Raw genomic sequence first — 15,026 nt, 5'->3', positions numbered from 1 at the left:
TCTCCCTCTGCCCCCCCCCCCCACGTTTGCGCGCACACACACACTCTGTCTCTTCTCTCTAAAATAGGTAAGTAAATCTTAAAAAAAAAAAATTGATAACATATAATGTTTGATCTATTAAATACTCCCAGTAACTAATTATGATAGGTTTTAATAATTGAATGCTGTTCAGTATTTTAAAATTTGCTATGGGGTGTACATTATAGTTAAATATAGTTTTTGGGTAAAATGATGACCTCTCTGTTTTCAGAATGTTTAAGGAGGGGACACCTGGGTGGCAAAGTCAGTTAAACATCCAGCTCTTGATTTCAGCTCAGGTCTTGAGCTCAGGGTGGTGAGTTCAAGATTGCATTGGGCTCCATGCTGGGTATGGAGCATACTTAAAAGAAAAAAAGAATGTCTAAGGAAGAATTTAAATAACGTAAGCTTCCTGAAATTTATATTGTTTATTTCAAAATAAAAATTTCGTCTTATGTTACTTTGGTAGCAGTGTCAGAATATTGTTTTCATTATACTCTAAGTTTGTGCTCCTAAGTCCTGAATGACTCTTCTTTCTTTTTGATAGAGTGAAGCAGGTGTTAAGGAATTCCATATAGTACAAGTATCAAGTAGTAGCAAACACTGGAAGTTACAGAAATCTGTAAATCTCTCTGAAAACAAAGGTAGGTTTGTGACTTTTTCCCTCTTCATAGTAAATTTTCATATCTTCATTGCTTCAGAGTATCAGAGTAGTACTATAATATCATATAAGATTGTTGGTACCTTTTCAAAAAATAATTTAATAATTAACTTTTTTAAGCATTCAGTTGTGTTTTCAGTAGTTTATTTGACTGTGAATCAAATTACCTTTCTTAATCCATTCTTCTCCATCTTTTTATTTCCTTCCACATCTTTCTGTTTGCATTTTCTTTATTCTGTTGGAAAATCAGTGCCTGAGTACATGATCATTTTCAAAATTTCAAACAATACAGAAACATGTAGACTAGAATATGGTGGTTTCTTTTGGTTTCCTTTGCCATTGGTAGGCTGTTTTTCTGTGTATAATGATGATACCTCTATAGTGACTGACTTTTCCATGTATTTCCATACCTATATAACATTTAAACAGAAGAATATACATACTTGTGATAAATATATTGACAAATTGTTTTCCGGAATATTTCTTTAGGTTTATTATCCTGGCAGTAATATGAGAATGCTAAGTGCTTGTTAAGAGTGAAGTGAAGGTGGCAGAATGATATTTGCTCTTTCTGGAGAATTATACAGTATATTTCAAAAAAATATGAAAATGTTTAAACTCTTATTTAGTCTGTTGGTAATCCTTACTTTTGGAACTTATACAAAGAAATCAATTCAAAATACATGAAAATCCATACATTGAAAACAGAGCAGTGTGTTGCAAGGTTATGTTTAATGCAGAGAAATTCAGTGTAGATTTAATGTGAATTAAATTATAACTCAGACTATTTTTTAGTTATTAAAAATACATTAACATTTTCATAGTGTTTGCAATAGTGGAGAAAATACATTGTAGGACAGTATGTGCATATACTAATATTGATATAAACCATATATATGAAGAAATCCTGAAAGGAAATGAAGAAATGGTAGAGTGGTGGGAATGTGGGCTCCCTGGTTCCCAGGTTCTGATCTTTTAAACTTTTCTGTTTATCTGTATTGTCATACACACACACACACACACACACACACACACACACACGCATGCGCACATGCATGCACAAACGTGAATTTCAAGAAAATTGAATTTCTTCCTTTTTAAGAACTGAATGAAATTTGCTTTATGGAGATGAAAGGAGATGTTTTTCATTAAACTTATTTGTAACTATGAATTATTTTTCAGTTTAACTAAGGAAGTTTGAATAATGAATTATGTTTTACCCTGTCATAAGCAGCTGAAATTAGAAATTAGAAATTTTTTCTTTTCTTTCTAGATGCCAAACTTGCTAGTAGAGAGAAGGGAAAATTTTGCTTCAAGGCAGTACGATGTAGGGAAAAAGAAGGTAAATTCAGTTTATTTTTACACTTTCCTAAGGGTCATTTTATATTTCATGACAATGATATTGATTAGTTTGTTTTCCTGTTTTTTAGTTGCCACACAGTTCTCAGAAAAATATATCTTTGCAGATATCATCTTTGGAAATGAACAGGTATGCAAGTAAGCACAATAGCATTTGATTTTAAAAGTCACAGTTTTAGAATCTCTCACTATTTTGGCAAAACTATTGCTTTTGTAATCCACAGAATCTTTTGTGGATGAACATGTCAGCTTTGTTCAGATTTACAACTTACCTTTGTGTTCTAAAACAGAGCGGAGATGCTATATGGATTATACCATTTTAATTATTTAAAACTAACTTCCTTTTGAGAATATCACAGGTAAAAAATATAATCCTTGGGATTAAAAATGAAACCGGATTATACAAGGGAACCTATTTATGAGGGAAAGTGGTCAGAGTGGAATATAAAGATGATAATCATGTAGATTTTGGTGTTTCAAATGGTTCTGACATCCAAATAAAAAATTCTGAGGGATTTTAAATATGTCGTCTAGGACAGTGATAGTCCCACTTAATTATTTGTAAGAATCACCTAGAGCAGTGGTTTTCAAACTTTTAGAGACTGTGCGTATGAGTCATTTGGGGTTCTTGTTAAAATGCAGATTCTAATTCAGTTGGCCTGGGGTGGGATCTGAGGGTCTGAATTGTAGATGGTGGGGCACCTGGCTCATGCAGTCAGTGAAGCATGTGATTCTTGATCTTGGGGTCATGAATTTCAGCCCACATTGGGCACAGAGTTTACTTAAAAAATACGTATAATAAATTGTTATAAGTTCCTAGGTAATGTTGAAGTTATCAGCTTGTAGACCCTATTTTTGATCTAGGAAATTTTGTAAAAATGAGGGCTTTGCCTCCCCAACTCTAAAACTGTGGTTCATTACATCTTGGGTGGTTTGGGAATGTGCATTTTCAGCCAGCTCTGGAGATAATCGGAAGAGGTGATCTGGTGATCTGTTTTGAGAAATATTGGACCAAGGGTATAAAATTCCATGTAGTTGTGCCCTGTTACTGTTATTATTGCTACTGACTCAGTTACTGTTTCTTCTTTGTATTTTTTTCTTTGATAATTCTAGACATTCTTACACTTTCGTATTTCTCTTAACATTTGCCTTCATCTCACACATTCTTTGTGGCTGTCTTTTGACTACTTGAAGAAATAGTTATTTAGAAATATCTCAGAGTACCAAAAGCCCAGTAATTTCCAAATGAAGCCACATTGTGCCTCTTGAATGATTGAATTTAGATTTCATGATTTCAGTTGTTTGTTCTGTTCATTTCTTTTTGAAACTTAAAATCGTTAGAGACAAATCAAGGCCCTTAAATTATATTAAGATTGTAATTTTTACTGTATTTGTTGTCAAGTAATTTTGTGTCGTATTGTTAAAGAAAGCAGAAACAAAGACATTTTCCCTATTGATAAATCTGGTTGAGTAAATAGAACTCACAAAGCATTATAGGTTAATGAGAAACCTATTGGAACAATTGTTTACCAGAAAATAGTTCACTCTTAAAGGCAAAAACTTGCATATTTTTATTTAATAATTAACTTGAAACTTAACATTTATACAACATAGCCTATAATGCGGGGAATCATAAGTATAGAGATTTTACTATGAAACAATATTCCGTTAAAGGAAATCCCTGTAGTTCCAATTCCATTTAAAATTTTTTAAAAATTCTTTTTTCATGTTCTCTCCCTTCAAGTATAAAAGCCATATTAAGATACAGCAATTACATTTGCATTCTGTTTTGTTAGATGTTGTCTAATATTCTAAGTATTTGAATGAGATATTTGTTATTTTAGTAGTACAAAGAATACTACTTTTCAGCAATTTATTTTTTATTCATTTTCTTAGAACTATTCATTACCTTCCCTCGATACTTGGACTAATGTCATGGCAGTATAGTTTAATTATTTTGAGATAGCAATTTTAAGATTCAGGGTAATTTGTACCAAATATTTTAGGTGTTTAACTGTCTCAGTGTGTTTTACAGCCTCCCGGTACTGACACATTGACAAGAAATGATTGAATAAGCCTTTTTTAGTTAATATAGAAATATAGAAAGAAGTTACATTTTGGCAGGGTATATTTAGTTGAAAACATTTATGTAGATAAGTGATTTTTCTCTTAACAGATAATAAGTTCAGCAAGTCCATGTGCAGACTTCTTTTATCGAAGTTTATCTTCTGAATTGAAGAAACCACAAGCCCAGCCATCTGTGCATGCAGAAAAACAGTCAGTAGAGGATGCTGTGAGATTAATTCAGAAGTGCAGTGAGGTGGATTTGAATATTGTCGTATTATGGAAGGTATGTGTTATAAAGTTATTTCAGAAGCCTTGCTTTGTAGATACTTGAGCCTTAAGCTAAAGAACAAATGTAAACCGTTATTTATATTTGCATAAAATTTTCAGTTTTAGTATTTATTTTATACCTTTTTTTTTTTTTTAGCAGTTCCATAATTACTTTTTTAAAAAATTTTTTATGGTGCTATGTCAGTCACCATACAGTAAGTACATCATTAGTTTTTGATGTAGTGTTCCAAGATTCATTGTTTACATATAACACCCAGTGTACTCCATGTAGTACATGCCCTCCTTAATACCCACCACCAGGCTCACCCATCCCCTCACCCCCATAATGACTTTTTAAATCTTTTTTTAAAGGTTTTATTTATTTGAGAGAGAGAGAGAGAGTGCACATGCACACGCAGGAGGAAGGGCAGAGGGAGAGGGAGAAGCAGACTCCCCACTGATTGGGGAGCCTGATTTGGGGCTCGATCCCAGGACCTTAAGACCATGACCTGAGCCAAAGGCAGAAGCTTAACCTACTGAGCCACCCAGGTGCCACCCCCACCCTATAATGACTTTTTTACTTAGAAAAGAATTCATTCAAATTAGATAACTTCCTTTTTTGTTATTGTTACTTCTTAGTGGTACTGAAAATATTGTAGATATGATAAGCTCCATGACAACAGGTATCATTATTAAACTCCTTATTATGGGCATTTTCAAACACCAAAAAAAAGGAAAAATAGAGCTGTGAACATTCAGATACCCATTACTCGGGCTCCATGGTCACTAATATGTTGCTCTTCATTTTTCATCTATTCCATTAGCCCCTCTCCTTTGTTTTCTTTTATTTTTACCTTCATTTTTTGCTGTAGTATTTTTTTAAATAACATAATATTTTATCTGTAAGTGCTTCCATATTTACTTCTAGCAGATGAGGACTCTCTTATTTAACAATAACCCCAGAGTATTTTTATCTCACCCAACTAAATTAACAATAATTCTGAATTATTATCTATTTGTTGGGTTTGCTTTCAGTTTTTCCAGAGTATTTGAAAATATTTTAAGTTTTAAAAATCATATCCAGATAAGATCCACACATGGCAGACCAGATTGAGATGGTTTAGCCATTAGTCTTCCTTGAAGTTACTTACTATAATACAAAGGAGGCTTGTTTTTCACAGTGCACCCTTTTGTATTTTATGCATATATTATAAGAATTTGTAATTATATATAAATTACGTTACATGTAATGTGTAATTATGTATTACTTTTTAAAAGACAATTCTACAGTGAAATTAAGGGTCTTGTCCAAGGATAGTTACCTGAACAGTGTGGAAGGGTTTGATTTCCTGGTGTCTGAAACAAGGACTCACGTAGAGATACTCCCATAGTAGATGATCAATACACGTATTTTTAAATTGGTTCAGATATTCTGTTCTTTTTAATTATATCATACATTTTCTAATAAATATTTTTTTAAACCAAGCTGGTGTGAGTTTTTTTTCTTTTTCTTTTTGCATGAGTTTTGATAAAACTGCTTAAACAAATTGATACTTTCATTGATTTAGGTATTTATTAATTATTAAAAAGGTATTTATTATTAAAAAGGTATTTATTACTAAAAAAACATTTTTAGCTTGAAATTAAGTGTTCTTAAAGCTTAGAAATCAAGAAGCTTCTATTTTCAGGCTCAGCGATACTGCTCCTTAATGTAAACGAACCCCTCATTAAATGTATACTAGATCCTTGGGATATCTGGCTGCACTCCCCAGATTTCTGCCATGTAACAATTTGTAATATTTCCGAGGCAAGATTTTGAGTAATGTATCTGTACACCACAGTTACTTTGGCTGGGGGGAAAAACAGCCCTGAATAGCAGCCTACTACTACAATTATTGCTGATTACATGAAGAAGAATGCTAAGATTATGTTGCTCCTTGGCCAGAAAATGAAAGTTTGAATAGAATAAAGAATAGGATATTAAATTGGTAGTGAATAGAATCTAAGATAGGGTTATCAAATCTCATTTGAGAAAGTGGTAAATTTTCTTTAGTGAGGTCCCTAGATATTGCAAAAATGACACACTACATGAAAGGAAACTTAAAAAGTCATTTAAGTTGTGGAGTAGGAAACAGGAAGCATGGTTGTCTTTCAATAAAATAGGATGTAGAAGAAAAATGGAGAGGTCAGACAATATTTTTATGAAAAATAACTGGAAAAGGGGTACAGAACAATTCCCGACCAGTCTTAACAAAATATAAAGGTTTGTATTAAAATGTTAAGCAGAGAGGCGAAGGCATTAGAGAATTCGACAAGGCTTTGGGTGATTTTTGTTCAATTCCATGAGATCACTGGAAAAAACAGGATATGTCTCAGACCTTACCCTTTAGTATTCATCCTCTCCACTAAAGGCCTACCCCAGCAAGTGTTTAACTCCAGCATTGCTGTGCTGTGTGTTAATGTGCACTGAGCAGGTCCCAGGCTGTCCTGTGTCTTCATGCAGCACTATTCCAAGTGTGGTCTGCAGGTGGCAAAACTAGCCATGATTAAATAAGTACACAAATTGAAAATATGAAATGAAAACTTTTAAAACTTCTATAGCATTTTGCCTGAGAGATTTTGTCTGTTGAATCTGATAGTAAAAAAAATTGAGCTTGTCAAAAAGTTTTTAAGCCTTTGCATTTGCATAATGTGATGATAACAGTATATCAAAGCCATATACATATAACATTTTCTCTGGGACAGAAGCATTCAAGACAGTGATGAGTTATATGCTGGGCCCAGTGTTTTGATATAGATGAAATCAACCTTTTTTTTTTTTAAGTGTATGTACTTATGTTTAAGATATCCAAGGGTGTGACGTTTCCACTTAGAAGATTTATGACTGTACTCACTGATTTTGTTCTACTAGGTGATAAACCCTGAAGCATTTCAGAAGCAAGACTGAGAAAAAATGTTTTGCCTATATATATTGGCAGTCCAGTAACAAAAAGGCTTGTGTTCTAGCACTGTTTTTTGGACTAGTTTAAGAGCTCTATTAGAATAAATTTAAAAACATCTTAAGATGTATCCCTTACATATTGAGGCCAACTGTGTTACATTGAGGCAAAAACGGATTTTGATAGATTCTTTATTGATTGAATATACAAAAGTAGAAATTCTGACACAGCCATGGTGTTGATAATTGTTAAGTAGCTATAATATTTCTACCTTCTATCAAATACTGCATTCATTCCTTTTGAGGTTACTGCCAAGAAAGTTAACATTTTTGTGCTTTGTATGTTTAGGCTTATGTAGTGGAAGATAGTAAGCAGCTTATTTTGGAAGGTCAGCATCATGTTATTCTTCACACTATAGGAAAAGAAGCCTTTTCATGTCCTCAGAAACAGGTAATAAGAGTTTTCTTTGGGTCATCTTGTGAATTGTGGAGTTTTTTGTTTGATTGGTTTTTGGGTTTTTGAAGGGGTCTGGTTTGATCAGGCTTTTATATTGAGATTTGAGTGGTGGGGTTGGTGGCAGAACACTAAAAAGGAGAATTGGGCATAAATTAAAATTTATTAGCATCTCGTAAGGGTATTAAGATGCACTTGTGATCTTGAGGTTTCTAATAAATATTCTGTATTGAATCTAGAATTCATAGTTGCAAAAAGATAATTTGCTTGAGAAGAAGGGAAACATGCTGATACTACTGCAGAACTCCAGGGAGGGCAAAACATAAATGTAAAGGATGCCCCGAGGAGTGGTGCAGCAGCTGGTAATAGTGTTTAATACAGTGATTTCTGATTTCTCATGAGATACTATTTCATTTTACCAAAAAGTTCTCATAGTATATATGAACAAACTTTAAGCACATCCAGTAATTTGAACAGTGACCTCATATTGTATTTATGAGTTTTGGATCTCAATTTCAAGCTTTCTCATTATTTTGAAAACTTTTATTTTGAAATAATTTTCAAACTTGCAGAAAGGCTGCAAGAGTAGTATAAAGGACTCTTCTGCTTTTCACTACGGTTCATCAGTGGTTAGCATTTTACCTTCTTGGCTTTATCATTTTTTCTCTATTTATGTACACACTGATTTTTCTTTTTCTTAATCATCCCCAAGTAATTACTCCCAAGTAAATTGCAGACATCCTTCTTTACCCCTGTTTACTTCACTGAGTATTCTGAAAAATAAGGATAATTCTTACATAATCACAGACACTGTTATTAAATTCAGGAAGTTTGCACTCACATGTAGTCCATATTCAGATATCATATATATGCTTGACAATTTTTTTTTTTCCTACCCATGATCCAGTCCAGGATCATGTATTAACCTTTACTTATCATATCTTTAGTCTCCTTTAATCTGGGACAGTTTCTGAGCCTTGATCTGTCATTTTGTCATTGACGTTTTTGAAGAGCATGGGCTATTTATTTTAATATTAGAATAATGACTTTTTGAGTTTTTCTTGTGTCTCCTCATGATTAGATTAAGATTATACATTTTTTGGCAGGAATACTACAGAATTGATGTTATGTCCTTGTCAGTGTATTATATCAAAAAGCGCCTACTATTAATTTGTTTCGTTATCAGTGATGGATCATTTGATTAAGGTGGTATCCCCATATTTTTCTGCAGTATAGTTACTGTTTTTCCTTTCCTTTTCTAATAGGTAATTTGTGGGGAGATAATTTGGACCTTTGTAAATGTCTGGTTTCCTATCAAACCTAGGTCCACTAGTTTTAGCATCCATTGGCAGTTCTCCAACTTGAATCAGTTTTTACTTCAGTGGTTACAAATGGTAATATTACATTAGTTTTAATGAAGATATCAAATTTAGCCCCAAATCTATTTCTTAAATAAAAAATTATTTCTTCACCTTTGATTAATACAGAAGTCTCAAGTTTTAGTCATATATGTATGTTACATAACTTCTGATAATTTGGAACATCTTAAACATTGGCAGAGTTAGCATTTAGAAAATGAAAAAGTGATTTCTATAAAATTTATTCTTGTTATATTGTCATTTTATATACCATGAATGGCATGTCATTTCTCTGTATTTCACCTTTGAAATATTTTTTATTCTCTTTATATGATTAACTGAGCTTGGGAGATAAAGCAGTTTCATAATACTGTGAATAATAAATTTGGAGCCCAAAGACTTTCAGATTGATGACCAAATTACTTACATAACTTACTACTCACTTATAAGACAAAGATAATAGTTCTTTACTCCTTGCCTGTCTTGTGGTGGAACTGTCATAAGGTATGAATCAGATCCTTACTGTCAGATTACTGGACAAATATTTATCACTGGTTGTGAAAATACTTTTGCTACTTTTAAGCTGGGAGAGGGGGAAACTTTATTCTCTCAGTAAATTAGCTCAGGTCTTTGATATTCTTCTGTGGCCATTGTTCATGTGTTTTTCACTGCTAAGTGGTATATGGAAATTTATTTAGTATAGTTTAGAAGTCTCAAACAACAGCTTATTTTTTTATGTTTAGAGTATTTTAAACAAGAATGCATTTTTTAAACATTTTATTAAAGTGTAAGATAAATACAGAATAGTTGAATAGCTCTGAATTTCACAAATCAAAGAACACTCCAGTATAACCAGAACCAGATCAAGAAATAGAACATAACTTGTTCCCCAGAAGTTCTGCTTTTCTTCTTTTCTTTCTTCCAAAGTAAACGTTTAGTTACTTTTCTCTGACTTCTGAATCAAAAGCAAATTTAGTTCTTGCTTTTACAGCTGTATACATCAGACAAGATCGGGCGCGTTCAGAGTGGTATGGCCGTAGACACAGCTGTATACATCAAAAATCAGCAAACTTTTTCTGTCAGTAGCCAGATGATAATATTTTAGGCTATGCTGGCCAGAAGGTCTTTGTCTTAATTACTCATCTCTGTTGTTGGAGTTCAAAAGCAACCATAGACAGTATATAAACAAATGGATATAAAACTTTCTTTACAAAAACAGGAAGCAGGCTGGATTTGGCCCGTGGGCTATAGGTAGCCAATCCCTAGTGCAGGTCAAAAATCCCAAGAAGGCTAGCAGGAAATTAAAAATCAAAATTTTCCTGGATGGTAAAGAAAAATGGAGAAAAAAAGCTTAAAAAAGATAATAATAGTAGAAAGGGGGCGATATTCTCTGTTTTCATTTAGGTGATAATGATACTGAAATGTTTATGGTGTGCCTGACACTGGCTATATTGAGACTTTTACATGCATGTTAACTTTCAGTTATTACAGATGAAGTACTATAATCTATAAAACACAGCAATCTATTTTCAAAATGAAGTTTTAAGGCAATTTTAGTTCTTCAACAATTAAAGCAAGTACTATACAATTCAGTGTCTGTGGCTTAAGTACTAAGTAATACGGAATTTTACCAAATTAGAACGACAACAGATTTTGAAATTATGAACCCCTTTTTACAAGTAAGGAACTTCAGTCTTAAAGTAGTAAATACCTTATCCAAGATCACAGAGCTAATACATAAAGTTGCCAGAACTCAGATCTAACTACACATAATAAATAGGGAATGAATAAATGACTCTGATCCTAGATTCTTTATTCCAAGTTCTATCACAGATGATTCTGTTAGTGTAAATAAGAGCAGAAAAAAGTATTGTTCGTGCTTTCCTTTATCTCAACTGGTTTTAACTTCTTTTGTTTGTATATGTTATATTTTAACAAGACAGTGTTTTTATTGTGAAATATATTTTTTTCTTTTCTCAGGAGCCACCAGAAATGGAACTATTAAAATTTTTCAGGCCAGAAAACACTACAGTTCCTTTAAGACCATCAGTAGAGCAGCTTTCTAATCTCATTAAAACAAGTCTTCACTATCCAGAATCATTTAATCATCCATTTCATCAAAAAAGGTCTGAGGTTTATTTTAAAATTTTTCTGCAGTGCCCGTGTGCACACACACGTTCACACTTATTTAACAAGGGCATTAACTCCAGTATTGAAGAAGAAATTCAAAATAATACTGAGTCTGTGGAAATTGCTCTTATATAATTTACCTTTTACTATGATTACTGTATGTTGCAGCTGTGGTTAAAGGTGGATATTGCCTTCGACACCTCAGTTGCTGAATGTTTCCTCTAGGTGAGCAGGTTTATTAGTAAGTCAAAACCAAGAAAAAGTATTTTATCATTTTGGTTTTGTTTTAGATACAAATTAAATGTAAGAAATGACTAGAGTATAGACTTGTCAAACAGTTCAAATTTAGACAACATTACTAAGATTTATTAAGTGCTAAGTGCTAAACTTCTTGGAGAATCATGTTCAGTTGACCCTTGAACAATGTAGTTTAAACTTTGTAGGTCTACTTGTACATGATCTTTTTTGATAAATACAGTGTTGTAAATGTATTTTCTCTTAAGGATTTTCTTAACGTTTTCCCTTCTCCAGCTCACTTTATCATAAAAATATGTAATTCACATAACATAGCAAATATGTGTTAATCAACAGTTTATGTTATTGGTAAGGCTTTGAGTCAGGAGTAGGCTATTAGAAATTTCTGGGTAGTCAGAAGGTGTACACAGATTTTTGACTGTGTGGAGGTCGGCATCCCTAACCCCTGTGTTCTTCAAGGGGCATCTGTATTTGCAGTCTTGGTAAGTAGCTTGATTATGTAAACTTAAGGTTCTAAAAACAAGAAGTCCTAAGTCAGATGACACTTCAAAAAGCTGCTAGTTTGGAGGTATAAGAAAAGATGGAGAGATGTCTATTAGAACAAGACTTTTACGTGATAATGGAAGGTATGAATTTTGGATAAGGGTGGGGATGGTGTGAGATAGAACAAAAAGAGAACAGTGACCTGCAGAACAATGACATCTGAGAGAAAAGCTGAAGAAAAAGGAATCCACAAAGAAGACGAGTTAAGAGGTAATTAGGAAGAAAAGACCAATGAGGAGAAAGTTCTCACTCAAAAGCTGAGTGAGAACAGTTCAAGGAAAGAAAAATGGTTTAACTGTTTAAAATGCTGCAGAAATGTCAAGTAGTGAATGGATGAAAAGATTTATTGGATATGACAATGAAGAGGTTATTAGTGGTTTTTTAGAAGAATGTGACTATATAATGGGAATGGAATCAGGGTATAATAGATTGAGGAGAGATTAGGAGGTAAATAAGTGTATTCTACTAGTGTGGACCACGCAGGAAGCAGGGCTATGAACAGGGGTCTGGGAATAGCCACTCAATATTGTTTTCTTAGTAGTAAGATATGGTTATGTTTATGGTCTTAAAGGAAATGATGGGATACAGGGAGAATAACAGAATCCTTAATAGATGGAAAGATATACCAAAGAATGATGGGATTAGCTCTGAATTGCAGAAGGGACTTCCATACTTTTGAAACAAGGAGAGAAGAAATTAGGGAGAAAATTTTAACAGTTCACACATGATGGAGTGCTTCCATTTTAGGGAGTATTTCTAGGAGCAAGGTTAGCTACTCAAAGTAATGTAGGTGATAAGAGAATAAAGGAAAGAACATTTTTGAGAAGTGAAATTTATGTAGGGTAACTTCTGAGAAGAGTGAGAAGAAGCTGGCTAAGGACACACAGATAGCTGGGCAAAATTAAGACCTTGACAGCATTAACATCGGGCATATTTAAAAAGTAACTTAAATGGTGTTAACCACTTTTAAACCCTTTCTTTGTTAAGGTTAACACACAGATAAGTGTTCAAAAACAACATGTATGGCCCTGGTGATTTTTTTTTTTCCCCACAAAGTTAACACCAAAATAACCACTTCTGTTGAGGAAATAGAATATTGCTAGCATCATAGAAGCCCCCTGTGTATTCCCTCCCAGTTTCTATCCCATGTGCCCCCAATATTGGTAATCACTTTGTTTCTCTTTATAATTTTTCCAACCAAATATAAAACTATATTTTGATTTGCTTAGGGCATTTTTTGAACTTCTTATATAAATGGAATTATGGAGCATTTTCTTTTTATGTCTGGCTTCTTTCATTTAATAATATGTTAGAATTGTCAACTATTGCATGAAGCAATAAAATTTTCATTGCCTTATGAATGTTTGAACATGCTGGAACAATTTATCTATTTATCTACTCTACTATTGATGGACTTTTGGATTATTTCCCTATTTGAGCTATTTTGGATTCGGCTGTGAATAATCTTGTGTATAATATCCTGGTATACATGTGCTTGCCTTTTTTGAGGGGGGGGGTCATACTTATCTAGGAATTCTTCCAAAATAGTTTAACCAACTTGCACATCTCACTAGCAGTATATGGGAATTCCCTTTGCTCCATACCTTTACCAACACTGTTGCCGGATTTTTAAAAATTTTAACCATTTTAAGTTATGTATAAAATCCTTTTTGTTCAGGTCTTAATGTTGCTCTAAAGTGCAGCCATAGTTGAGAAAAAAAATTTTATTTTTTATCTCTGTTGAATTTGTCTTGACTTCATGAACTTTCATGAGCAGTTTTGATTCCCTGATGTTTCATTTTAACCCATTGTTCTACTTTGTCTCTTGTTCATTGGACCCATCCTGCTTCATGTACTTCCTAAATATCTTAGATTCCACAGTGCTTCTTTTTAACCTTAGCGGTTAATACCCTGGCTGCGCTTTAGCGGCAAGGGCATTTAGTAGTTTTCCACATGATTCTATTGGGGTTAAAAAGAATCATAGAAGCTAGACAGTGCAGGGAAGTATGTGGAGAAGGACAGATTTGATCATCACTTCACCTCCCATTCATCTTACATGCCTGTGAGGAAGGGGCATACCACCTAGATGATCAAGCTAAAGTAGAGTAATGGATTAAAAATAAAACATCAGAGTTAAATAATAACTGTATGGAAGTATGTGAAAACAAGACAGGTTAGAAAAGGATAAAAAGTGCAGTTTTTTCCAACCCGGGCTGCACATTAGAATTACCAGGGGAATTTTTAGAAAATCCCAGTGCTCAATGCCAGCTCAGTCAGAATCTCTGGCAGTGGAACCCAGGCATCTTATTTTCTTAAAGTCCTCAGATGATAGCACTGTGCATCTCCATATCAGTCATTGTTGCCACAGTAATTCTTCATAACAAACCTTTCCAGAATTGGATAGCCTGCAAGGCATTCTTACACTCATGGATCTGCAGGTCAGCTACTATTTGGCTTGAAGCTCATCTTTAAGCTGTGGGTTGGTTGGGTTCATGTCTGTACTATATATATTTTGGGTTTAGTCCAATTGGGAAGCAGCTCCCTGGATATGTTCTTCTCCTGGCATTTCTTGAGTACAAATGTGACCATATTGTGAGAGCACATTTAAGGCTTCTGTTTGCATCAAAGACATTAATATTCCATTGGCCAGTTAGCTTCACCTTCACAATCAACAAGGAGGATCCACAGTCCCCCAGTGGGAAGGGTGAGGGGGTGAATACCTGCTAAACAGTGGTTACGCCACAGTAACTGAAGTTGAGAAACACTGAAATAGAGTGCCAAAGTCATTGGTCATCACTTTGACACTAAGAATAGAAGTCTAATTGAGTGAGAGAGCTGGAGAGATGGGAGATAGTTGTTAGAGAGTGGAGTGACAGAGTATTATTTCAGAGGTGGCTATTTTAGGTGGCTAAAAAAAAAATCACAGCATGGCCTTGGAAGGTAGATGGCTGAGTTTTGAATATACTAACTTGGAGA

General features: G+C 33.7%; 1 protein-coding gene across 4 annotated transcripts in view; it reads left to right on the top strand.

Annotated features, from left to right (window-relative positions):
• The window catches only part of TRAPPC8 (trafficking protein particle complex subunit 8), a 74,732-nt gene that overhangs the window by 54,897 nt on the left and 4,809 nt on the right, over positions 1 to 15,026 (top strand). For all 4 annotated transcript variants that reach the window (XM_059409409.1, XM_059409406.1, XM_059409408.1 and 1 more), the window contains 6 exons: positions 566 to 662; positions 1,953 to 2,021; positions 2,110 to 2,168; positions 4,215 to 4,388; positions 7,660 to 7,761; positions 11,103 to 11,248. In XM_059409409.1, the coding sequence (XP_059265392.1) occupies positions 566 to 662; positions 1,953 to 2,021; positions 2,110 to 2,168; positions 4,215 to 4,388; positions 7,660 to 7,761; positions 11,103 to 11,248 (647 nt within the window). The remainder of the gene's footprint in view (positions 1 to 565; positions 663 to 1,952; positions 2,022 to 2,109; positions 2,169 to 4,214; positions 4,389 to 7,659; positions 7,762 to 11,102; positions 11,249 to 15,026) is intronic.

The sequence above is a fragment of the Mustela nigripes genome, chromosome 8 (assembly GCF_022355385.1).
Source record: "Mustela nigripes isolate SB6536 chromosome 8, MUSNIG.SB6536, whole genome shotgun sequence".
Classification (NCBI taxonomy): domain Eukaryota; kingdom Metazoa; phylum Chordata; class Mammalia; order Carnivora; family Mustelidae; genus Mustela; species Mustela nigripes.
The sequence above is the reverse complement of the archived record's forward strand: the minus strand, read 5'-3'. Positions and strand labels throughout refer to the sequence as shown.